The sequence below is a fragment of the Amblyomma americanum genome, chromosome 11 (assembly GCF_052857255.1).
Source record: "Amblyomma americanum isolate KBUSLIRL-KWMA chromosome 11, ASM5285725v1, whole genome shotgun sequence".
Lineage (NCBI taxonomy): Eukaryota > Metazoa > Arthropoda > Arachnida > Ixodida > Ixodidae > Amblyomma > Amblyomma americanum.
In genome coordinates, this window is record NC_135507.1 from 110,140,323 (window position 1) to 110,167,117 (window position 26,795).

Here is a 26,795-nt window from a genome sequence, read left to right on the forward strand (position 1 = left end):
AAATAAGTACCTCCTGTGACTACACAAAAGTGTATTTTAGCACTTAGTATAGATTTATAGAATATTTTTTGTTATTTGCGCAAAATCGAAAGTAGCGATTGCGGCACCACACAAGCTTGGCGTAAGACACGAGAACCATTTCAATGGCTCGAGAAAGAAAAAAACAGTAGTGCCGAAAAACACACACAGCAGAAGAACGATGTAGGACAAGCGCTGTTTTTCCTTTCTCGAGTACAATAAACCACCTAGCCCAAATAGAAGTTCTTCTAAACATTGCAATGGCCATTGAGATTTGCCGTGAAGCAGCGAAACAACTCCTTTGAGTTCGATGGCAATTGAGAAAGGCTCTCGACTCGATGGCCATTGAAACTGGCCGTGCGACAGGGGTATTACTTACACTAGAGGGGTTACTTTGCCTGCAAGCTCCTTGAAAATGTGCATTTTGGTGCAATGAAAATAAAATTTATAGGGCCACAACAGCAAGGGCAACTGCGTTTTCAAAATTTTAAAAACTGAGTGGATATTACTTACGATGGGCTACACGGCTCTCAATAAAAGGAGCTCTTTTAGGTCAAAAAGCTTATTTTTACAAATTGCACATTTTAGGTGAAACACCCAGAAGTGACCACAGGCCAGTAAGAAAGACATAATTAGAAATGGCCAAAGTACAGCTTAAACCAACTGAAATCCCAGTGCCTGAAATTGTGTCTAGGCCAGTTCTGATAGGTGTCCTTGTGGATAGCCCCACCACAAACAAGAAACACAGCGAGAGGAGACGTGATCCCAAGGTCACATTGCACAACTCAAAGCACTTTTCCTCACCTACAGAAGCCATCAATGGCAGCAGTTTCAGTTGGAAGACTGAAAGTGGGACTTGTCTACTTTCCTTTCATGTCTAGCTAAAGAATGAAGTTTCGTGAAATAACTTGGAATGCACCACTCTGATTGAATGCTACCAGAAACAATGAATAAAAAATACTGGTCAAGCACGTTTACATACCATCAAAGATTTTGTCAATTTTGTGGATGACCTCCCACAGTCTTTCATCCCCAATGTCCTTCAACGTGGGCTAAACAAAAGGAAAAAAAAAAAGGCCTTTTTCACTATTTTACAAACACACCAAGTGAATGGCTACGTCAAGAGTACACCACGGTAAGTTGTTCCACATCGCGCAAATAGCACTGTAACATTGCCTGTGCATACTCAGTGGTTGTTCCACCTGCACTGACATCACCATCCCGACTACATTAACTGCAGGGCAACGGCCTCTCCCGTATCTCTCCTGTGCCGTGCCAGCTGCAGCCACCCTATACCCACATCTCATCCGGCCACCTGCTGCCCCCTGTTACGCCTACCTTCTCTTGTTAAGCAATCAGCCCTTGCAATTCATCCCTGAGTGACTTAACAAGGCAATGTCTTTATAGCTATTGGCCAAGACAACATGCAGGACAATGTTTCGGAACCCAAATGGGACAGCGCTTTGAGCTTAAGCCACAGAGCGAAACCTGACAATGTGCCTTCTATCATCCAAACCATGAGCCATACATGCCACTAACACTCATCATGTCACAAAACCTTGCTTTTGAATTTCACCCATTCATCTTGCGATCACTTAACCGAAATTTGGACGCGGTCACCCGTAACCCTTTTTTCCAACCTCAAGGGACCACAATATGAAAGACTCGCACCTTGGTTGTCACACACCCACCGGAAAGTGATGGTGTGCCTGAATTGATGTTCCTGATGAAAAACTCCTGAAACGAGGTAAAAGGATAATACACTCAACCACAAGCTACAATTTTCTCCACGAGGGTGGGCACAAATGAAGGCCAATAGGGGAGGAGCATGCTGCATGTGCCCAACACTGCAGCCAGCAAACTATGCAATACTTGAATTTTAATTTTGAATTTATTTCAAACAAGCATGTTCACATACATGTTTGAGAAACATGGGAGTAAAAGCCGCTCAAGAGCAGCTTGACAAAGCTCCCATATCCCTTCTATACTCGGCAGTGCAGGACAGAAAACACAGATTACACTAAAAATAAAACATAACAAAAATCAGCCAGAAGCAGTACAGTACAGCAAAAATTGTGCAAATACAACAATACAAGACATTATTATATGCTCACTTTAAAATGCTACTCTTGCAATCAATATACAGGTGCATTAGAAAGAAAGTTCTTTTACGCTTTTAAAAGAAAAAGAAGAACCGGTAATATTTTGTTGTGTGACTTTAAATTTATTTAATGCGTATGGCAAAGCACAGTTAAGTGTTTGAAAGCCATAGTTTGTGCGCGGATGTGTTCGCGGCATCGTGTTGTGTAGTTTGTGGGATTTCCACACAATTTAGTGATGTCTCTAGATAACATATTGTTTTGTTTAACCTGAACTTTATAATAAAGCACCTAAGAATGCAAAATTCATATATTTTTTTCGATTTCCATGATGTGGTACGTTGAGAAATGGGAGCTAATGTGTGACGTAAAAGATACATTCACTGTGGCTCTCATCGCAGCCTTCTGCAATTTCAGAAGTTTATTTTTACAAGTAGACGTGGTTCCCCGCACCAAATTACAGTAGTTACTATAAGACTCGAATAAAGCATGATATATTGCAATCTTTGTTTTAGCTGGACATGTGCGCTGAAATTTTTGTAATACTCCTACAATACGAGCTAGCTTACTGGTTATCAGGTCCCCATGATTGTTCCACAACCTGAATTCATTAAAGTAAACGCCTAATGTTTTTACAGCACTCACTATTGCTATTGTGCTACTACCAAGGGTTAAGGTGAGGTCAGTCGCAAGATACTACGACGAATATTACGACTTTAGATTTGTCTGTGTTAATGAGCAACGCATTTCTTCTGGACAATGCATGCAGTTTTGCCAGTACATCGTTTCCTCTACATATTAAATATTCTGCATTCATTCCTGTAATAAATATACTTGTGTCATCGGCAAAAATGATGTAATCGATCTCATCATCTATTTGCACCAAATCATTTATGTAGATGTTGAACAGCAGGGGCCCCAATATGCTCCCCTGAGGGACACCTTGACTAACTGATTTAAATTGCGAGCGACAGTTACCCAAGTGAACAGATTGAATGCGGTCAGTCAAAGATTAAGCGGCATGCCACGGACGCCATATATAGAGAGAGTTTCTGTATCAGAGTTAAATGGTGCATCCTGTCAAAGGCTTTTGAATAGTCTACGAATATACCGAAGGTCAGCAGTTTGTGTTCTATGTTATTTAACATTAATTCTTTTTGTTTAAGTAGCACTATTTCAGTAGATAAATTCTCTCTAAAGCCGAACTGCTAGTTGATAGAATATTATGTTTTTGAAAAAAATCTGTTGAGGCAGATGAAAAGTATCTTCTCTAGCCCTTTGGAGAAGATTGGAAGGATCGACACTGGTCTGTAATTACTGAGCATGTTTTTAGGACCACCTTTATGTATTACAATTACTTTAGCTTTTTTCATCGCTGACGGAAACACTCCGAAGTTTGGTGATAGGTTAAACATATAATTTAGGATTGGGGATATGACATCAAGTACATACCAAACAGGTTGTACTTTTAAGCCATATGTGTCTTCACTTTTGCTCTTTTTCATGTTGTTAAATACTGATAACACTTCTTCATTGCTTGAAGGCGATAGGGCCATAGAGTCACATACATAATTATTAATGTACTGAAGCGCACTAGGGTCATATGCACTGTCAACTAATGTAGTAAAATACTGATTAAATTTGTCTGCTAACTGAGCGCCGCTATACTGAATTCTATCAATTTTAAGAGTTTCGGGTGCTTTATTTGGAGTTCTGCAAAGTAGGCGATTTAGCTTTGCCCATACTTGACTTTGGTCAGTTGTAGCATTGAACATGGTGATGTGGTAACTATCCTTCGCCTTCTTCAAAGCCGCAGTCAGTTTGCTGCGGTGCGCTTTGAAATCTGAAAAATCATCAGGATCATTACTTTGTAAAGACCGTTGAAATAATTGATTTTTTTCGGAGATCATATGAAGGATGGTCGACGTTAGTCAGGGCTTGCAAGCTTTTTTGGGGGGTTTGACAGGATTATAGGGAAACTTATCTCGATATACGGAAGTGAATATCTCAAGAAAGGAGTTAAACGCCTCCTCTATGTCTGTTTGATGGAATACTCAATTCCAGTTTGTGTTCATGATGGCAGCCCTAAATCAGTCAAGTGTCTCAGCGGTGATGAGTTGAGTCATCATGAAGGCAGTTTTTTTTTTTGTGATATGTACTTAGCCCAGGAATTTTACACGCTAAAAACATGAGAAGGTGGTCACTCATAGCATAAATTAAAACACCACCGGATAAGACTTCAGATTCAATCTTAGTTATCAAAAGATTTAGAACTGCTGCAGATGTAGGTGTTACACAGGTGGGTGTATTTACTACATTAGTCAGTAGATACGATTCAAGAAGGACAAAGAATTCTTGAGTTCTACTGGACGCCTCCTGGATATCAATATTAATATCGCCACCAGTAGTACATGATAATTGTTTTCACTTGCGAACTGAAAAATTTGTTCCAAGGAGTTCAAAACTATCTCAACACATCCCTGCGGCGGCCGATAAACTGCAATGAACGATACTTTGTTACTTAAAAAACACAACCCCTCATAATCGGCAGCAACAACACTAAGGTGATTACATAGTCACAATATAAACAGTCGCGAACAAACAAACACACACCACCTCCACGTCTGTTTTTACGATTCAGAAAGAACGAACTGTAACCGGACAGGCTGAAACACTCAGAATCATCAAAAAGCCACGTTTCAGTTAGCATGATAGCCGTGAACTCAAATTTGAATTTTTGTAAAAACACGTGAGCAGAATCTATTTTGCCATGAATAGACTGGATATTTATACTGAACAAAGATGAGCACTCAGGAATACCAGCTACTAGGTTATTTAACTCGTTAGTTGTGAAGAACATCCCAGTCATAGACTTACAAGCTATTTGAAAAGGGAGCACTCTACTCGGTCAGTGCTTGCAAGTCGTCGTCGCTCTGAATGACATGAGCAGTTTCTCCGGTTGCCTTCCTAACTAGAACCTTGCCATTTCGGCACCACACATACTAATACCTAGAACGGTCCGCTCATTTCTTGGCGGATTGAAGCAGCTGCCAATTTAACTGCGTCAGGTTTTCTGTTATTCCTACTTTAGATTCTAACTTTCTCAGGTCCTTATTGATCAGTAGCCATTGATCTCTCTCGTCTTGGCGAACGAAGCGTACAATGATTCCAGAGATTTTGCCTAGCTTAGCAGGAAGCCTGTGCACAGCGCAAATGTCCTTCAGACGAAGATCAGGTAGACTAACAGACTGGGCAACGTCATTAACTTTGCAAAGCAAGTCCTCATTTTCAGATAGTTTGACACCGTGAATCACTCAGAAAATGAAAGGAAGGGCCCCGCCCTGCTTGGTTTACGGACCAGAAATATTTGCAACATCTGATAAAAGAGGTGGTTTGCAAGACAAGGACAGAGGGGCTCATTAGCCAACAGTCACTGAAACGAAATAATTTAAAACTTTGCGCGGAATAACACAGGACGGGAGGAAGAAACACGCACACGAGCGCAATTGAAACTGAAACGAAGGAGCACAGGGGAATGTTTCCTTTCTTTTTTTTTTTTTGTGGTGCTTATCAATGGGAGGTTAATAGAGTAATTATTTTATCGCATAAAGATAGCCGAGAAAAAGCAACTACATGCTGCCGGTGGGATCCAAACCCATGACCTCCAAATATTGTGTCCGGTGCTCTAGCAGCTGAGCTACTGCGATGGCAGTCCAATCTTGTGCTTTTCAGGTGTATTATGTTATAATTGATGAAAGGCACCACCAGCAAATTGGGAACAAGGCACCTGTGCCACTCAAGTCAAGTTTATTTTTCTCTTCGTCGAAAGGAAGAAGCCAGGATTAATTGATCAAATTTAAATGCCACTAAGTGCTTACCACCTTAGGTTTTAATGGCATTAGCCTTACTGCCATTCGCGACCAACTGAGTTGGCCACAAGTCATTCACCCCAGCAATATGTACTCTCATCCCTATTCCACACACAGAAAAGCACGCAACTTTGTTAGTACTAACGACTTCTCCTACCCAGGAGCAAATGGCTCATTCATCACTTTCAGTCAGATGAGGCATCTCTACTGCATTCCAGATATGAAGGGTGCCACTTTTATTAGCTCTTCTGACAGATACTTGGGTGCTGACACAAGAGTCTATGGTATTATTTCTCAAGCAACACAATGCAGCATTTTCTGCAATATAATTTTTGCAGAATTTTTGCAAAATAACAGTTGAAGAACTTTGCCGTGATATTGTGATATTCAAGTGAAATTTTTAACTGCTTTGCAGGCATTACCATTCTCGTGACTTGCACATAATGACATTATATATTTCATTTCATTTTTTATTCAATCACAACCAAAACAACACAAGCAACATTCATACAAGCATCTGGATCCCTAGCTCGCAGGCTAGTTGGGATCCATGCACATAACGTTCACAAAACTAAATCAGCAGACAGCGCAGACATGGGACACAGTTTCAAAGGAGCAAACAAGGTCACAACCTGTTACAATAGTAAGCCGTGCAGAGAAGTTAGTATTTTGTGTTATTTTTATTGGGGTTTCATTCAAAACTCTAGTCCCTATGAACAGAAGAGTTCTTTTGCCATACATGTTTGTACTAACTGGAGTTTTAAAGTTATTTACCGAAATTCTTCATGATCTACATTGTGAAGAGACAAAGTGAGATGATTGAAAACTACACATTTTGACAGATTTGCCTGTCTGGCTGGGTTTGAAGACTTATAATAAACTGCACGCCTCCAACCAAAAACAGGTACAATAAAGAGGAATTTGAACTCACCTTTTTACAGCGGGAACTCTATCTACACGTTCCAGGCATTCTTAGAAATTTCTAATTATTGTCCTGTGCGGCCAATTGCCCTAATTAAATCGGATTAAAAGCCCCAGCTCCCACCTTTTTATGAACCCAACGCGGTAGGTAGGTGGAATCAACCAACTCGTCAGCAAGTCCTGTGGCGGCTTCGCTTTAGCTTTTAATTTGCTTTTTAGGTTTCTGTGAATAAACGTTTTCAGTCACAGACAATATAGCCGCAAATTAGGCCCACGAAAATAAAAATACATGTGGACTCTTTGATTTACGTATCACTCCGCTGATGGCAGAGCAGCAAGCCGCCACAGGACTGGCTGACGCGTTGGTTGACTCCTCCTACCTACCACATTGAGTTCAAAAAAAGAGCGGGAGCCGGGACGTTTAATCCGATTTAATTAGGGCAATTGGCCGCACAGGACCATAATTCCAAGTTTCTAAGAATGCCTGGAACGTGTAGATAGAGCTCCCGTGGTAAAAAGACGAGTTCAAATTCCTCTTTAGTGCACCTTGAATTTTAACCTAACATTTCGAACCTGACTCGGCTCCTTCATTAGGGGTGACTGAGGGAAGTAGCTACCGTCTTTAAGTATGGAGGGGGTCAAAGGAACGAAAGCTGTGATGCGAAAGGCGTGGGGGAGGGGAAGGAAGGTGAAGGTTAAGGCTGTTAGTCACGTTGTCACACTGTGGGGAGGCGGTCAATGGCGGCTTTTTTTCGCTGAGCTGAAGAGCGAAGTCCCTGGGCATATACTGGGGGCGGGTTTCCTTTCATGCGGTTGATGCTGTTCGGGGTGGTTTGGATGTGCCAGGATTCCAGAAGGAGCCTTTTGTGGTAATTTGTTTCGGTTCCGAGGATGCTGGTTTCTTCGAAGTTGATTTTATGGTCCGAGTCCTCGGACTTCGCTCTTCAACTCAATGAAAAATAGTTGCCATTGACCACCTCCCCACAGTGCGACAACGTGACTCACAGCCTTAACCCCCCCCCCCCCCCCCTCCCCCACGCCTTTCGCATCACAGTTTGCGTTCCTTTGACCCCCTCCTCCCCTCCATACTTAAAGACGCTAGCTACTGCCCTCAGTTACCCCTGATGGAGCCGAGTCGGCTTCGAAACTTTGGGTTAAAATTTAAGGGCTCAGACCATAGAATCAACTTCGAAGAAACCCGCGTCCTCGGAACAGAAACAAATTACCACAAAAGGCTCCTTCTGAAATCCTGGCACATCCAAACCACTCCGAACAACATCAACCACACAAAAGGAAACCTGCCCCCAGTATATGCCTAGGGACTTCGCTCTGCAACTCAACGAAAAAAAGTCCCCATTGACCGCCTCCCCACAGTGCGACAATGTGACTAACAGCCTTGACCACACCCCAACCCTTCCTCCCCCTCCCCCACGCCTTTCGCATCACAGCTTTCGTTCCTTTGACCCCTTCCTCCCCTCCATACTTAAAGACGCTAGCTATTGCCCTCAGTCACCTTTGATGAAGGAGCCGAGTCGGCTTCGAAACGTTGGGTTAAAATTAAATTTTTTGGTTGAAGACGTGCAGTTTATTATGTCTTCAAACCCAACCAGACAGGCAAATCTGTCAAATTGTTCAGTCTTCAATCTATCCGTGCAGACTTGGGGCTAGAAGCTATGCAGCTCGCCAAGAAGTACACCAAGACCATACAAGGAATCTCGGTATTCAAGACACACCTGGAATTCACCAAGAAATGCCAGCAAATCAAGGCTGCACCCCAGAGCCTACGACAATGACGCCCGGTCAGCACACCGGAAGGACATCATCAACAAGGCAGAACAGCACCTAGTGACAGCACGGATACATGAGTGCCGTAGCGTGATTAGGAAGAAAGAAATCGACGTCTTCTTCGCCCGCCGACGACTAGAATACAAGATGGCCAAGCAAGTGACGTCAATCGAGGCCTTTGCCAAAGAAACCGCATCATCAGAAGCCAACAAACACCGCACCAAGCAGAAAGAGAAGTTGTCGAAACTTCAACGCCGGCCCGAAAAACCCTCACCGGACCATTCTGGCCTGGTCGCCAACTTCTCCAGAAAGCTCACAACCGCCGAAACGTCAATCCTAGCTGAGGGACACAAATTCAACCTCCAGGTGAATAGACCCCCCCTTCCAGTAATCGTATCTGCGCTTGAAGTCGGTATCCGGCAACTGGAACCTGGTGTACGAGAAGAGGTCAGGCTCAAAGCAATAGGTGTACTTAATTGAATACAAACACACCGAAAAGAATCAAACCTGCCACCGGATGAAAGGCAAGCCATGCAAGAACTCAAGACAGACACCAACATATTGATCCTCCCAGCGGACAAGGGCAACACAACAGTCGTTCTGGACAGACGGGACTACGAAGAGAAAATATCCACCTTACTCAGCAGTCAAGAGTATGAACAATTGAAGAAGGACACCACAACTACCCAAGCAAGGCTAAACAAAACGTTGAAAGAAGTCTTCCAAAAGCACCCCAACTTCCGAAACCTCTACCTACAGTTATTAAGCACCAACGGATCGGCTCCACCATTCTATGGTCTGCCCAAAGTCCACAAACCGGGGTCTCTTTGCGCCCGATTGTGGACTTCCGGTGTTCTCCCTTCGCTCGTTGTCGAAAAACCTTCACAAGCTCACATCCCCAATCGCAGGAAAAACAGCGACCCATCGAACTTCATCGAACTGGTGTCCCAAGCCAACCTTGAGGCCGACAAATGCCTTGTCTCCTTCGACGTGGTGTCCCTTTTCACAAAAATCCGCGTGAAGCTTGTGGTGACCGCTACCAAAACACCCTACAATGCGACGACACACTCGGCGCCCGAACGCCGCTGAGTGTAAATGATGTGTGTTGCCTTCTGGAGCTGTGCCCATCAAACACATGCTTCTCGTCAAACGGGGAATGGTACCGACAAGTGAAAGGAACGCCAATGGGAGCCTCCATCTCTGTCGTCGTGGCCAATTTAACCATAGAACACATCGAACAACGAGCCCTCAACTCATTCCACCCGAAACCAAAGATTTTCCTCAGGTATGTCGACCACAGCTTCGCCGTCATCAAAAGATCTGAGATTCAAAATTTCCTTTCTCGTTTAAACTCTGTAGAACCTGATATTCAGTTCACGCTAGAGGTGGAACTAAACTCCCTGCCAATTTTGAACGTCCTCGTGTCCCGAAACCAAAGTACCCTTCAATTCTCCGTATACCGCAAACCAACTCACTCAGGCCGGTATCTCCACTTCTCTTCGACCCACACGACAGTCCATAAAGCATCAGTGGTGAAGACGTTGTTCAGAAGAGTTGAGGCACATTGCAGCAAAGAACTTGACAGAAAAAAAGAACAATGCACAATATTCAAAGAACTCATCATGAACGGCTAACCAAAAGACTTTATTCAAAAAACCATTCGACGTCAAAAACATGACAACATGCACCAAGAAATCAACGCACAAACACCAACACCAAACCAAAATACGTCACATTACCTTATGTCGGAGCTGTCAGCGAAACGATCGCCCGAATTCTAAAAAAAGGCGGTCTCCAGGTTGCGCACAAGCCCACAAACACTGTTGCACTTTGCCTACCTGTTCCCAAAGACCAGCCGCAGAGAGAAAGAGCACAAGGCACTGTCTACAAAATTCCTTGCGCCGACTGCGATGCAAGCTACATCGGGGAAACCAAACTCTAAAAGAAAGAATTCAGCAACATAAAAACGACGTCCGCAACTTCGCAAGAGAGTGCAATCCTGTAGCCAAACATTCCGAGGACTAAGACCATAGAATCAACTTCGAAGAAACCCACAACCTCGGAACCGAAACAAATTACCACAAAAGGCTCCTTCTGAAATCCTGGCACATCCAAACCACCCCAAACAGCATCAACTGCACAAAAGGAAACCTGCCCCCAGTATATACCCAGGGACTTCACTCTTCAACTCAGCGAAAAAAAGTTGCCATTGACCGCCTCCCCACAGTGCAACAACGTGACTAACAGCCTTTAACCCCCCCCCTTTCCTCCCCCACGCCTTTCGCATCACAGCTTTCGTTCCTTTAACCCCCTCCTCCCCTCCGTACTTAAAGACGCTAGCTACTGCCCTCAGTCACCCCCCATGAAGGAGCCGAGTCGGCTTGGAAACGTTGGGTTAAAATTAAAGTGTTTGGTTGGAGACGTGCAGTTTATTATAAAGTGAGATGAGGCTAAAGTATAGTTGTACAGGTGCACCATTATCGCAGTTTTATATTAATTATTAGATGAAGGCGAGATATGAGCATGGTAACTAGCAGATGATATGAGCATGGTAACTAGCAGATGATATGAGCCTAACTGCTCTTTTTTGAATTTTGAAAAATGGTTCTAAATATGTCGGGGTAGGTATGGCCCCAAGATTCAACACAATATGACAGGTCATAGCGAAATAAATTGAAGTATACTGTTCTTAAAAGTGACTATCAAAATACTGTTCACATTTTAACAGTGTGAGCAGACACATGATAGCTTCTTGCATAGAGATCCTGTGTGTGGCTGCCAGTGAAACTGCTCATCCAGTATTACTCCTAAGTATGTGATTTGAGCAATTTGTTTAATAACTGAGCCTTGAATGTGAACATCCAGGTGTTAAGTTGGTGGCAACCTGCGTGGGAAGCTGAATAAAACGCACTTTGTTTTAGCGTAATTAAGCACTATTTTATTACTAGCAAACCAATAAGAGACAGATTTAAGTTCAAGGTTCGCACTTATGACCACATCTTCATATGATTCACTAGCACAAATCAAGGCAGTGCCGTGAGCATACATTAAAGCTGTAAATGTATTTAATGCTTTCGGGAGGTCATTTATGAATATAGAGAACAGGACAGGTCCGAGGACTGACCCCTGAGGAACGCCGGCACCAACAACCCTGTATTCTGATTTTACATGGAGCAATGCAATACTGTTTTCTACTACTTAAATAACTGTGAAAAAATTTTAGTGTTATACCACGAAAGCCGTAGCACTCTAATTTGCGTAGCAAGTTGTTGTGGTCTACAGAGGAGTCAAAAGCAATTTGAATGTCTAAGAACACGCCCAATACAGATTTGTTATCATTTAATAGCTGATTTATGAGGTTGGATATTGAGAGGACCACGGCACTAGTTGATCGACTTCTCCTAAAGCCATGCTGACAGGTAGAGAGTATAGCTTCGTGTTCCAAGAAAGCAATTAGCCGCGCAGCTAAATGTTTACAAATAGAGTACTAATACTGCTGAGGATGAAAATGGGATGATAATTTTCAAAAGCATTATGTTTCTAATTTTTAAATATAGGAAGAAGTTTAGCTACCTTTAGAGAGTCTAGAAATATAGCTTCATGAGAGGCGTGATTAAAAATTTTTTCTAGTGGAACGTCTATGATATTAATGCATTCTTTTCATTTCATTTCATTTCATTTTAATACCTTAAAGACCCACTGGGGGTATTACATAAGGGGTGGGTACATACAGTCAAATGAACAAGTGTTATGTTGAAAAATGGTTGGTAACAGCTTCGGCGAATGTGGATGGGCATGAGATGGTAGCGATGTCATTGGAGAGGTCGTTCCAGTCTACAGAAACACGGTGAAAAAAAGAAGCGGCACAGGTAACAGTACGGGCACGGGGGCGAAACACTTGGAAAGGATGACGAATGTGGTGGGATATGCCGGCTGGCGGGGCAATGTAGGGAGCGCAGCGCAGCGAACTATGGAAAAATTTATGGTATAGGCAGAGGCTAGAAATACGACGACGAAGTGAAAGGGGCGCTAAACTGGATTCCGCTTTTAAAGATGTTACACTGATATCGTACGAATAGGAGGAATGAATGAATCTGGGTGCTCTGTTTTGAAGTGACTCGAGCGCATTGATAAGGTAAACTTGATGAGGGTTCCAAACTGGCGATGTGTAATCTAACTTTGACCTGACAAGAGTTTTATATGCTAGTAATTTTACCTGTTGTGGGGCGTGGCGAAGATGACGTCGTAAGAATCCGAGAGTTTTATTAGCCGAGGAAATGACGTTAGTAACGTGTGTAGCCCATGATAAGTTGTTACACAGTGTGACGCCTAGGTATTTGTATGATGAAACGGACTGCAGGTGAACGTTAGCGACTACATATGGGAAATCAAGCGGGTTACGGCGGCGGTGGAAGGACAAACGTTTACATTTATGAGGGTTCAGTTCCATTAGCCAACGGTCGCACCATTCCTGTATGCGGTTTAGGTCATCTTGAAGGTATGTTGGGTCGGAGGCGTTAGTAACTGTGCGATAAACGACGCAGTCGTCCGCAAACATGCGAATATTAGTACAAAAGGAGAGATTTCGTCTATTCCAGCAGAACGCTTCGCCAGCATGGCATTAACAACTGTGACAAATTTCTTCAGCAGTTATATCAGTATACCCGGAACGATGCCGAACTGAAGTAAACGGTAAAAGGACTGTTAACCAAAGGACATGCGTTCGCAACACATGACCCTATTTCACAGAAATAAATATTAAATGAAGCAACTGATGAATTCAGCGTTATATTTAAAACTCCAAAGTAAGGCATTATAAAACCAACAGCTCTAGGTTTAATGACCGAGTTAATCTTTGCCATTTCATCTTCGAATCATTGGAACGTTTTTCTATCAATTGGGAGTAGTATTCTTTTTTACACTTTCTTAAGGCTGCAGTGACTTTATTTTGCTCAACGTTGTATTTCATTCTATAGTATTCTTTGATTTTATTCTGCTTAAGCTCAGTATGCCAGAAATCTTTGGTTTTATTAGAGAGGATTGTTTCGGTCACCTATGGAGAGATCGGAGTGCTATAGTACTTCTTGGAATGTGCTTCAGTTGACTGAGAAATCGCATTCTTTATAGTACTGCTAAGCGCATATATTGCAAGGTCATGTCTTCAAGGCCTGATGGCTCCAAATTCACCTCTTGTAGACACTGCTTTAGACTATTAAAGTCAACATGATTGTAAAGGCGTCTTGGGGCATCCTTAATACTACCATTGGACGGAAAAGGGAAGCCAATCGGAAAATGATCAGTTACGGGATCGTCATATGTGCTACACCGGCTCAGATCTGTGCCAAAATTACAATGTATATGGTCAATTATTGATGATGAGTCACACCAACTCTGAAAATAAGGACATTAATAAACCATTTCTTAACGTGACAAAGCTGGAGACTCTCACGTGGTTTTCCTTCCTCTTGGCATTGCATTTCTTGAGGTGCTGGCTGAGAAGGGCAGCTGAGCAGGTGCTGAAAGTTTCAGAGGAACATTGTTGAGAGGTGCGCATTACACGACTGAAGGACACAAGGACGGCAGCACGAATGTGGGCTCCGACATGGCACTTCGCGTTTGCCCCTCCATGAGGCACCCATGTGCCCAGACGTAAGCACACGAGTGCCATGCAAACAGTGGATGCCCGCCTCTGAACTGCATGGAGATCCAGAGGTGGGCGTTCCCTTTTGTAGCTTTTGAATTCACCCCTGCCATCCCTTTTCCTTCATATGTTTTCAACACTCCCTTCCTCTCCACAGCGCTTGCTAAAAATAAAAAGCACACCTCACTCTGACCCACTGTCCGAGACCACAGCTTTGAGTTCGTGAAAGCACATTTGTTATGTCCATGAGACAGCCACAACCGGCGACTACAAATGCCGTCGTTCAAGATGGAACAGGACGCTCATGTTTCTACTTCCTTATGTCTACTGTGGTCTCAACTCAGTGCACTCTTACTGTAAAGAATACACGCTAGCGATATTGTGAAGACCACGAGCTGCAAAAACAAAGGCTGTGGTGCAATGGATGCCTTCAGAGCAAGCAGCCTCATAATTCCATTCAGCTGATGAAAAAAAAAAATCAGCTGCACTCTGATCAGTAACTCCCAACCGCTTGCCGTCACCCACAGTCTGAAGGCAGCCTCACACAACCCAGAAAACATCCTCGGACGGTGCTCACTGGGTCGAGTCCAGGGGACAGACGATCCGGTCGTGGCCCTGCGATCGAACCGAGAGAAGCGCGGTCAAACACCCTTTGCGCTCCTTCGAGGACTACTCACAGAGTCTTCCGACGACGACAGCACGATGTGCTCGCCGCAGTAGCGCGAACCGGACACCTGCCGCAGTCGACAGCGCCGACCTTTCTTCGGAACGATGAAGGCGCACTGAGTGTCGCTCATCGTCGCACAAGCAGCGCGTTGCGCCGTTCGAAACCGAGGCTCAACTCCCAGCTCTCGCCGCCGTCGACCACAACAGGCGCTGCCATGACGGTGCTCTGCAGACGATTCACGATGTAAGCTAAAAATACGAGCTGGCAACAAAAAATGTTTAAAAAGAAAATATTCAGAAGAAAAACAGAACGTGCTACGTCAAAAATCAATTAAATCCAGATTGTTGCAGACACGACCGTTGCGAAAACCAATTTCGGAACCGAAATCAGATTCAGCGCAGATATGAGCGCAGACCATAGATTTAAAAAAAAAACAGCGCCCTTTAAGAAATAACGACACAGCGCTGTATCGTTATTTCTTACTCAGTACTTGTCTTAAGGTGCGCTGTTTTTCCAAATATGAACTACCAACCATAAAGTTAATAGCAGGATGCGTTGTTGGGCAAGTTGGTTCATTGCAATAGGAAACATTGGTTGCGCTTTCTAGACAAGAAGACAGGACAGGCGCAAACTAACAACTAGAACATAAATGCAGGCCCCTGCTCCACAAAGTTAAGATCCTGCGCAAGTGAGTAATGAAAAAGCACGTGAACTTCTTGAGTCATATTATATAAAAAAGAAGGGACAAGCATGCATCAGTGACACATCAGTCATACTTTACAATAGGGAGGCACGTTTTCTTGATAGTATGTTTAGGTGAGCCACGCCTTTGGTTTTTTTCTGATTTTGGGTTGTTCTTTTGTTACGCTGCTGATACCCTGATGTGCCTGCGCTGGTATGGTATGATATATAAGTGTTTTTTCTGGAATAAACCTCATTTGTTAGCTTGCGCCTGTCCTATCTTCTTACATGTGATTGTCTAGAAAGCGCACCAATGTTTCCTAAAAAGCCCGCGAACCACGGAAACCATAGGAGAGGCCCTCGCTATCCAAGGCTGCGTTCCAATACTCTAGACGTCTAACAAGACGTCTAGTGTGACGTCTAGGAAGCAGTCTACATGTCCATGTATTGGAACTTGTCTACTGCTCACGCGCCTCGCGGCATAATAATGTAACTAAAGCTTATGAACAGTTGTACTACTATTTTTCACAAACTGAGCAATAAAGATAATTAAAAACGTGTTTTCAACAAGTTTACACATTTCTTCTGGAATGAATTTGCGCGTAAACCGGACTGGTGGATGTGCCTATCGGTCAGTCTACTTGTAGCAGACGGGACCGCTCTCCGAAGAGGACGCTAAAGAGATATGCGATTATTCTTTTATTATTGATGCTCAACTGTACATGCTCCTCGAACGTGCTCGTCCAGACGGTCCTGTAAACATAAGAATACGAAAGACTGTAATTAATATGCGCGAAATGCGATACGGCTAATATACACTGCAACAGGAAAACACATACGCGACATTAAACCCGCTGTCTGCCCTACGTGGCACTCGGAGACAGCGAGAGACCTAAATACAGCAGCGATCTTTAATCCTGCAACGACTAAAATCAATTCGCAACATGCCGGTGTATTTGTTCTGAGAGTGTGGAGAGAAAAAAGAATGCACGCGAAAGAGTTGATGCAACTAATACAGCAACAGAAGAACACATTTGTTAACCGTCACGCCAGCCGTCTTAACGCCCGTCGAGGAAACCAACGACAGCGACGAGTATTCTCTAAAATCAAGGTGCTAATTAAGATCCGGCATCGTCAGATGCCGGATCACGTAAACAGACCTACAGCGTCCGCTGCTGTAGCAAAGCTCTCAACTGCACGATTTTCTCCTGCGTGATTCACTTCTAGGAATCGCACGTCCACGAAGATTAATTAGCCACTAGTTTGCGTACCAAATAACATAATAGAATGACTCACATTTTTCCTTTCCTATACTCTGTGTACAGTCCGACGCCCGCAAGAGCACGACTCGCTCATCCGCGTACATCAGCTCCGCCATCTTTAGACAGCAAGTTAGCCTGCATCGATGTGGACTTCGGCGAAGCAGTCTTATGAGACTGCTTCGCCGAGAAATGGAACGCGTCCCAAGATAAGTAGCCGTCTACTTGGGAGTATTGGAACGCAGCCCAAGCCGCATGACAAAAAACGTGCAGGAAGTCACGTGGTTTTGCAAAGCCTACTGGGATTTGTTGGCCGATGGCGCAGCCAATAGCAGCGTTGGGCGCAGCGGCGTCGTCTGCTTCACGCATCACCCATGTCGGCAGACCGGTCGAGTAGAGTTGGAAATTCGCATTTTTATTCAATCGTTGTGGTCCGCGGGAGGCACAAAGGCCTGTAGTCGGTGCTGGTCTTCATTGCTGTGCACTTAGTTCATTCAGGACGCCGTCTTGACGAAAGCGGTTGTTTTGGAAGCCCGCGACAGCTTTCTCTGAAAAGGCTTGGTGGCTTGCACGTGACGTCACATCCGCCTGCTCGTTGACCCGGCGACCATGCTTGTGACCCAGTTGACCCAGTCGCCAAGGCGGATTTAAAGTGGTGGCGAAGGCTGGGCCGAAAAGTGGTTTAGCGCGACTGCAGCACAACCAGAGGATGGGGGGCAAAACACTCATATAAAGAAATGATAAAGCTACAAAATTGGAATGTAATCTGCCAACAAAAAAAATATATTAGCACCTTGTTTTATGGAAGAGGTAAGTCATTTTATTAAAACCTGGCAAATTTTGTATTTTTGCAACACTCTTGACCTGCCCCCTATTCATGAGTGTGCGGTGCATTACAGCGCGTCTTTGCAGGCCTTGTTTCGATACCCGGCCACAGTGGCAGGAGCTCACGAAGCGATTTCTTATCGCCAGCTGTCTGCGATGGCGCGCCTGGTAAAGCGTATAAATTTAGCTCGCCGGTCTCAAAATGCTCCTTTTGCGAAGTTTTCGTCGTCCTTGCACGTCGCTTCTTTGTCACCGTTCGGTAAGATTTGCACCCCGCTGCACCGCTGCGGCAGTTTTCTCGGTTTTGTCGTTTCCTTCGGCGTGCGGCCAGTGCGAAGTCTTTTTCCGTCTTTGTACGCTTCGCGCTCTTCTTTTGAAGCGCTTAGCGCTTCATTTCAAGATGAGCTTGCGGCATGTGAAGAAACGATGCTCCGTGGTACACTGCGACAGCGTAGATAGTACCATTGGTGTCACGCTACACCGATTCCCGCTGGACTTTCACAGGTGTGTCGTCTGCTCTAGGTATGCGCGATAGCTTCGATATGGTTTCGCCGGGCTGTTCGCTCGTGTTTCATAGCTGTAACCCGTTCGTGCGTACTTGGCTTCATGTCTTTTTCAATGTATGGTATTTGCTCCTACGTTGAGCACGTTTGAGGGTGCTAAAGCTTGCAGATGTAAACGCACCTGCTATATTCTTTCAGCTGAAGAAATTAAATGTGAAGAATAATCCCAGTGTGCTCTATGGTCTGTGTTGATGCGCCTACTTATGTCATGTTATGTTTGCTTCAATTGAAGCTGTCGTAGCATTGTTTCCTATACTTTTCAATTTCCTAACTGACAACGTTCGTGGCACTTCAGGGCTTTTTCCTATCTGCACTGTGACTATTGAGATGATTAGCCAACTTAAACAATACTGCTTGTGCTGCCTGTGACATGTATTTTTTGTTTGTGTGCCAAGGGTGTGCTTTGTGACTGTATTTGTTTGGTTGCTGCAATAAACAATGAATATGAAACTATGAAAACCATACTTGCCGTACACTCTATTGCGAACTGTGCACTTGAGCCAGTGCTTTGTGCATCATACCTTGCATCATACCTTGCTGTACTCAAAAGCTCTCAAAAGTACTAGCACCAGTATTTGCACTACGAATCATGCATGCTTCGCCAGTGTCTGGAAGTGTTGCTGCCTTTCTATGCTGCCCCTCCTTTACCAGTCACTTTCATTGCGTTCCCAATTGCACATTAACAAGGCCATAACTAGCAGGAACTCGAGCACATTTGACTGGCAAAGGTTGGGGCGCGCTGAAAGGCAGCAACCTTCGAGAGGTACGGGCTCGAAAACGCGGATTCTACAGAAAGACCGCTTTATAATTCGCGCCAAAAGCATACGTATGCGTGACGTCATTCTACGTCACGTTTGCGTAGTTTGCCCCCCAAAATTTAGGGGGCGCTGGAGTGCCCACGAGCCGCCATTTTTTGGACCAATGGGCGTCTATGGAGCCTTCGCTACCAGTGTACATCTACCTTGCAGTCGCTCAGTTAGAGATGGGCATAACGGCTCACTTCAGTGAACGGCTCAGAACGGCTCCGCTCACTGAAGTGAGCCGGATCATTTTAACGGCTCACCCGCTCACTTGGGTCGCTCAGGAAAGAGCCGGGTCTTTTGAGCAACTCCTTTAAAGAACGAGTGAGCCGTGGTTCTTTCCTTTCCACTCCCTCTCTCCACAAGTGCGGCGCAGGGACCATCACTTTTTTTCTTCTTTTCCTTCCGCATGCTACCGGCTCCTTCAAGCGCGTCTCTATGCGTCGCGGGCCTCCGCTATCTGATATTTCTGGGACGAGCCAGTGGGTTAGTGGCACCGCCAGTTAGCTGAGAAAAAAAGAAAGAAAACTTGTCATCCTTCGAGAGGCGACGCGCAGGTGGGGTGGGGAAGGAAAAGAGCATCACGCAATAAGGGTAAGGGCTCGCGTAATAATAGGTTTTTCGAAAATTTTCGTTATGTGTTTTTTCTTTTATCCAAGCCCTGGGCTCGAGGTTGTCAAACTTCAGGGCTGTACGTGGCTACCTTCATTGGTTATCGAAACTTAGGACGGGCCTCGAAATACGGCCGCTCTAACTTCTTTGTTTATAAAACTTACAAAAACGCAAGCAAATGTATTACAAATCACAAGTCGGTATTGCCTAGTTTAGCTAGAGGCCCCGTGCAGTGGCTTGTAATTCTGCAAATATACCTAGGCTTTAACACGTGGGTCGATAAGGTCTTGTGTATGTTCTCTGTGTGAGAATTACCTTTTTTTAGTTACAGTTAGTTCGGCCGTCTGTGTGAGATCTGCTTCTGTAACTCAGTTTGCCTTTGTACATTTATGTAGATATATTTCCTCTCTTCATCATCTGCATTCGACAATCGTCCCTATCTTCAAACACTGCCTGGAGAGGCCCTGTTCCTCTCTTAAGAAAAGGAAGAGACCATGCCTGAAATTACTACACGGCTATTTTACTGATGCATATATCGTTTTGTTTTCAAGAAAGCCAAATAACTAGCAGGTTACACTGTAACCTCTGCTATAGAGTTTAGTTATTTGCCTTTAAAAAAAACGATATGTGCATTAGAATAACCGTGTTATAGGTATTTTTACTAATACCTTCGAAATGTTGCACCAGCTCACGATGCACGATCAGTGGGAGTCGTGAGACATCGCTCGAACAACAGCTGTCAACGAACGGCGCCATCCTTTGCCAATGATTTGCCAGAAGACACGTTCTGAGCGAAACAGCGCTCGCAGACAACGGACGACAACAAGGAAGACACAACACCGCAGGATAACACAAAGCGAGAACAAGCTCTGCGAGCGCTCTTTTACTCGGAATGCATCTCAACGAACTCTCCCAGAAATACGCACTTTGCCAGAAGACCCGGCTCTGATTGAACGGTTCTTCGAACGGCTCACTGAACGACAGAGAAGCGCCCCTTCAAAACAGCCGCACGGCTCACTGAACGAGAGAGAAGCGGATCTCCAAAAGAGCCGCACGGCTCACTGAACGAGAGAAGCGCCTCTCCAAAAGAGCCGCACGGCTCACTGCACGAGAGAAGCAGTTCACCAAAAGAGCGACTCTCCAAAAGAGCCAAACGGCTCACTGAACGAGAGAATCGGTTCACCAGAAGAGCGGCTCTCCAAAAGAGCCAAACGGCTCACTGAGCCAAAGACCCGGCTCTTCAAAAGATCCGGATCTCCAAAGGAGCCAAACGGCTCACTGAGCCAAAGACCCGGCTCTTCAAAAGATCCGGATCTCCAAAGGAGCCATTCGGCTCACTGAGCCGAAGACCCGGCTCTTCAAAAGAGCCGGATCTTTTGAAGAGCCGGGTCTTCGGCTCAGTGAGCCGAATGGCTCCTTTGGAGATCCGGATCTCTCGTTCAGCGAGCGGGCGACCCGTTCACTCAACCAGCTTTCTCGCACTGCTAATAGATGGCGAGCAAATCGCACCCAGCAGCTCTGACGGACGGTTCGACACAGCTAACTGAACGACAAACCAGCTTTCTCGCACTGCTAACAGATGGCGGGAAAATCGCACCCGGCAGAAGACCCAGCCAGACCCAGCGTGACGGTCTGGCGGAACAGACAGTTCGCCGTTCGGCACGGATCACTACGCTGGACTACGGTCCTATGGATCAGTGAGCCGGATCTCCAAAAGAACCGCCGCTCACTTTTACTGAGCCACGGCTCACCCGCTCTTTTAAAAGAGCGGCTCAGAAGATCCGGCTCACTCCTGAGCGACCCATCTCTACGCTCAGTCTTCGTTCAGTGCTGTGCTGCCGCGGATGCTTTCAAATTCGTGGCACCGGCACCGTTCACAGCTCTTCTTCATCCGATTTGTGTCTGCTATGGCGCCGCATGAACCTTTAAACGCGGGTTATTACTCTGAACTCATCGGCAGTATTCGCCTTCGTTACGAAGACAAGTTGAAACTGTGCGATATCGATCCATACACGCCGCGGCCCGGAGTGGACACAAGTGCCGATGTGAGTGGCTTCCCCGAGATTTCGCACGGCGACATCGTCACGTATCTTGTGTTTTCCGCGAACTTTGTGACTTTGGAAAACATGAAAGCGTACAAAGCTTTGGAGTCCCACAATTATTTTACAAGCGGCTGGGTGAAGCACCTTTCTGCCACGGAATTCCAGGACGGCAAAGTTGTCCTGCTCGGCGAGGTAAGCATTACGAATCCATTTGATGATTGCAAACCTTGTTAATCTGTATGAGCAAAGCTGTGACGAATGGTCCGTACGCCGTTTGCGCTAAGCGCTCTGTGCGGCGCATCTGAAGCGCGACATTCGGTTATGTATGTACGCGAGCACGTGAAGTGCCCGCAAAGCGTGAAAGGAGGCGGAAAAACCTTATCGGTTCCAAAAAACAAACAGAAAAACGGAACTTGAGGTCAAATCTAGGTGATCAGAATACTTTGCTTCGTGATGACCTCGGTGGCTCGCTCGAGGACCCGACGTTGAACAGTCAAGTCCGAGCTGGGCAGCGCAGTCTCCAACAGATTAAAAGAACCGAGTTATATTATTTTGCACAGTCTGAATGGCATTGCAAATGAGCAGGTTCAGACAGACAAGTTCGTGCACCGCAACTCTGAAAAAAAAAAAAAAACGGCTCAAATGTTTTGTTCTAAGACGACATCCCTAGGCAAAGTGCAACTGAACCGCAGCAATTTTGAAACGATAGGTCAGTAAAGCCGGCGTTTTTTCTCGTTGTCTTCGCAGGTGAACCACTCGCAGAGGCTGGGGCACAAACCTCTCCAAGTGTGGATTTTGTGCAAGAAGGATGGCGCTGTGATCACTGCGCACTGCACATGTATGGCTGGAGCAGGGGAAGCATGCTCCCATGTTGGAGCCTGTTTGTTTGCAGTTGAGACCGGCATCAAAATGATGAAGTCAAGAAGTTGCACCCAGAAGGATAATATGTGGCTGCCCGCTTATGTCGAAAAAGTACAATATAAGCGACTCAAGGACATAAACTTCACATCATCTAAAGGGAAAAAGCGGCAGCTTGATAGCAATTCCTTTGAGGCAGGTCCAGTCAAGGAGCGGGCTCATGTCCCGCCACTTTCAGAGCAGGAGCGTACCAAGCTTTACGGCTCAATTCAGGATGCCGGCATTGTTCCTTCAATTTTTTCAGTCCTCCCTGGATATGATGGACACTTTCAAAATCCTGTACCGATGCATGATGCCCGTTTGAGAAACCTCTACTCCGAAGAAATGTTGCGCATGATTTGGATGTTTTGGTTAAGAAAGCCAATGATGTCATGCCATCAATAATTATAAGTGAAGAGACCGTAAAGGCCGTTGAAGCTTTGACAAGGCAACACAGCAGCTCGTCTAATTGGTTTTTGTACCGAGCGGGCAGGGTGACTGCTTCTGTAATGAAAAGGGTGTGCCACACAAGCATTGATAACCCTAGCATATCACTGCTAAAACTGATGTGCTATCCTGAAAAGCAGTCGCTGAAGACGCCTGCCATCACATGGGGAGTGAAAAATGAGCCCCGTGCCTTCAGGGCATACCAAACCAGTGAAGCCGAGAAGCACGACATGTTCAAGTGCTCCAAGTCGGGGCTGCACCTGAGTACAAGATATCCGTTTGTTGGAGCAACACCAGACGGTCTTGTTTGTTGCGCATGCTGTGGGAAGGGTGTTGTTGAACTTAAGTGCCCATTTTCGCTCAGGGAAGTGAAGGATGTTACAGAGATGGCTACTGCAGGTTCCTGCCTGGAAACTGTCAATGGTGTAGTCCAGCTACGGCGACAACACGGATATTTCTACCAAGTGCAGACACAAATGGCTGTATGTGATGTTCAGTGGTGCGACTTCGTGGTGTGGACACCTAATTTGTTGCACGTGGAGAGAATACAGAAAGACAGGCACTTTTGTGAGGAAATTCTGGCTGCTGGAAGAAAATTCTTCATTCATGCAATCCTGCCCGAGCTTTTCAGCACCTACTTCACCAGGCAGCATGCTGGTCCAGTGGTGAACTCTCCCAGTGATGTCTACTGTTTTTGCCGTGGACCAGAAACTGGAAAGATGGTTGCTTGCGACAACGCATCCTGCCACTACAAATGGTTCCACTTTTCATGCGTGGCACTCAAGCGAGCACCAAAAACTACACTGTGGTTTTGTCCAGAGTGCAAAGGACCCAAAGGCTAAGCAACCTGTAACACAACTTGGACAGCTGCCTCATGTTTCAACCTTGGAAGTGCGTCTTGAGGCTGGAACACACGTGGCCCATATGGGACACGCTGAAATCTGGCGTTGAGAAATGACGCCGTCAGCAGATTCTGAGTTTGCTTTATTCAGACATGCAGGAGCAGGACTCACAATCACTTATCCACAGAGGCCGAAGCCTGCTGTCCAGTGCTTTATTCAGACATGCTGAAGCAGGATTCACAATCACTCATCCACTGAGGCTGAAGCCTGCTGTCCAGTGGCGTCCTTTGGTGCAGCAACAATTGATGCACACAAGTTAGATAGCACACAACACACAGTTACAATTTTGTCGAGTGGTGCGACTTCATCTCCTGGCCGGCACACAACGTAATCGATTGGCACGACAGACTTCAGAAAAATAAACTTATTCCTAATGAGTCCAATTACTCTTTCCACGTGTATTCGCACGTTTGCGAGCTTTCTTGTGCTCTGCACATCTTCTGCTGAAAGTTGTTTCTTTCCCCTGGTAAACGCTGGCACGTGAAGCTTTGCACAGTAGAAACCAACGCTTTCGCTGATGTTAAAACCCCTGTCTGCGAGTACAACGTCTCCAGGCACCAAGTTGTCCAAAAACCCACAGTGTTCGGCGATATGTTTGTCACTTGCCCTGCCTCCCCAACCTTCGGATATATAAGTAACAACACCTTGTGGAGCAATCCCAATCAGGAACTTGGCTGTATTGCTACCTTTATACTGGGACCATGTTTCACATCTTGGAAGATACGATGATGGCCTTTCTATCTTAATTTCGAAGCAATCGATGATGACTGCTACATTCACACCAAACGAGTCGTAGAATGCCTGTGGCATTGTCTTTTGCAAAGCATCTCGTGTGGGCCAGATTATTTCATCTTTAAGTCTGCAATACGCCACGTGCAGCCACTTGTCGAAAATGCGCAATACTGTAGCCTCTGAAATATTGAACCGAAATGCAAGGTCAGTGTTTTGCAGATTTACTTTTAGCTTCATCATGAACAGAACGAATTCTTGAAATTTTGTGAGCTTATTGTTGACATTGTGCGAAATGAAGCTTGCTAGTGCTTCGAACACAGCAAATAAAACAGCAAAGTTTGGCATCCCAGTGTACAGTCGCACCTTTGCTTCACAACTTTTCAGTGAGTCTTCAGTCACCTCGAGCTGCTCTTTCTCTTTCTGCAATGTGTACAGATGTTCATTCAGCACTACAGAATGCTGCTCCAGTGCCTGTATGTCTTGCATGGTCATGTCAGTTTGAACAGCGATTCCTGTATAAAAAAAAAAAGTTTATAAGCTCGTAAACTAGAGTGGCAGCCAGCGAAACTGCATGCTGGCTAGGCATCACAAGCACTAGGTAAGCGGACCGACGCACCAAAGGCCTTGGAATGCATCGTAAGCAAAAACAAATGACCATGCATTACTATGAAAAAAAAAATGCCTACTGACCTGTCTCATTTTCATCGGCGCTGACTTCCTCGGCTTGCGGTGGCTGTGGGGAATCGGGACAGGCACGCGGCGACGCCTCCGATGCCACTGCTGTCGCTTCAACATCGGCCCGTCGCTTGTGAGCGAGTCTTTTTGCTCTGCGATCGTGCCGCGCGGAATCAGCATGCCTGGTCCCGTGGCCGAGACTGAGAGACGGGGCCCAGTCTGGATTTGTCTCGTCGAACAGGTTGGACGGTTCTCCTGCGGACGCAAAGCTGTTTTCAAAGCGTTCCACGTAGTCGTGTTGACTTTTTTTCTATAAAACGGAGATACATACAGTGGGCTCACCTTTTATGAAATGCACACCGCAGACGCGCACATTGGGGCTTTCGTGGTTGAAATTAGCATGTTTTATGCGTGCTAACCACAAGCTGCGGCGCTTCGCACTCAGAGTCTTGGTTCGCTCGCACTGGTTTTCGATCACTTTCGGCAGAGAGAAAAACCTCGCGCTAGTTGGCCTTTTCTTTCTTCCTGTAACGTCGCTGCGATTGGAGCAGCCCACAACGGCGCAGTTGACCATGCTGAGATTGCAACGCTTACGCACACGCGGAAAACAACACGAGCTGGCACTACGCCGCCTTGGCACTACCGCGACCACTCCAGTGCGCACGGAGCGGCGGTATTAGCGGCGGCAAGGCGGACATCTACCTTGGCGGCGGTGGGTCATGAATATGGCGGCCGCGTATCCCAGCATTCCCGTTGATGACGTCGGTGCAAGCCATGTATTCTCTTTCGGCTTTGTGCGGTTGCGTCCCTCAACGCTGCTAGCCTTGTTCGAAGGAGAAATTGACAGTGCCGACGGCTCATAAAGCGATAGACGACGGTGACACGCTGGTTTATGGTTACAGCAGCGCGGGAAGAAAAAGTGCGAGTCGGCGCTTAATTGTTTTGTGTGTGAATACGTGTTCTGCGTGTTCCTTCATTTTTGTGTATTTTTCCCGCGCTGTTTTAACCACGAATAAATACAAACTCGTCCAGACCGTGTCCCTGTAAGCATACCCGTTGCGTCTACATTCCCCTATGCATGACGGTCACAACTGGTGGCAACCGATATGCGTGGGCCGCGGTGTGCTCACCGAAGTGTGCAGTGCCAAGGAAGCCGCGCCGCATGCGATGGTATCCGTCAGCAAAGCGATACGCGAAGCAGTCTGAAGCGTACCATATGTTTACTGTACGCTGTGCGAGCGATATGTCAACTGCGTGCAAGTTTTCTCCGATATGGACCCAGTGGATCGACCGACCCGCGCTGCTGTCTCGATCGAGTGCTGTTGTGCGGACACATAGCCGGGTTTAGGAGGCGCAGTGT

General features: G+C 45.7%; 3 protein-coding genes across 5 annotated transcripts in view; 1 reads left to right on the forward strand and 2 right to left on the reverse strand.

Moving 5' to 3' along the window:
- Nucleotides 1-15,916, reverse strand: part of LOC144111049 (tRNA:m(4)X modification enzyme TRM13 homolog) — a 90,310-nt gene extending 74,394 nt beyond the window's left edge. For 2 of the 3 annotated variants that reach the window (XM_077644155.1, XM_077644157.1), the window contains exons 1-6: nucleotides 15,533-15,910; nucleotides 15,011-15,225; nucleotides 14,911-14,948; nucleotides 14,142-14,208; nucleotides 1,690-1,755; nucleotides 1,001-1,070 (exon numbers count right to left, since the gene is read on the reverse strand). In XM_077644155.1, coding sequence (XP_077500281.1) covers nucleotides 1,001-1,070; nucleotides 1,690-1,755; nucleotides 14,142-14,208; nucleotides 14,911-14,948; nucleotides 15,011-15,130 — 361 coding nt within the window. In that variant the 5' untranslated portion in view covers nucleotides 15,131-15,225; nucleotides 15,533-15,910. Of the gene's footprint in view, nucleotides 1-1,000; nucleotides 1,071-1,689; nucleotides 1,756-14,141; nucleotides 14,209-14,910; nucleotides 14,949-15,010; nucleotides 15,226-15,532 lie in introns of all 3 variants that reach the window. The other variant, XM_077644156.1, reaches the window with a different exon arrangement.
- A 5,467-nt stretch (nucleotides 15,917-21,383) lies between these two features.
- LOC144110026 (uncharacterized) lies at nucleotides 21,384-23,968 on the forward strand. Its single transcript, XM_077642830.1, has 2 exons — nucleotides 21,384-21,974; nucleotides 22,530-23,968. The coding sequence occupies exon 2, from the start codon at nucleotides 23,072-23,074 to the stop codon at nucleotides 23,966-23,968; it is 897 nt and encodes a 298-aa protein (XP_077498956.1). The 5' UTR covers nucleotides 21,384-21,974; nucleotides 22,530-23,071.
- Nucleotides 23,969-24,092: 124 nt separating this feature from the next.
- Nucleotides 24,093-26,757, reverse strand: LOC144110025 (uncharacterized). The gene is made up of 3 exons (XM_077642829.1): nucleotides 25,778-26,757; nucleotides 25,451-25,690; nucleotides 24,093-25,272 (listed from the first exon to the last, which is right to left on the reverse strand). The coding sequence occupies exons 1-3, from the start codon at nucleotides 26,007-26,009 to the stop codon at nucleotides 24,212-24,214; spliced, it is 1,533 nt and encodes a 510-aa protein (XP_077498955.1). The 5' UTR covers nucleotides 26,010-26,757; the 3' UTR covers nucleotides 24,093-24,211.
- Between the last annotated feature and the right edge of the window lie 38 nt (nucleotides 26,758-26,795).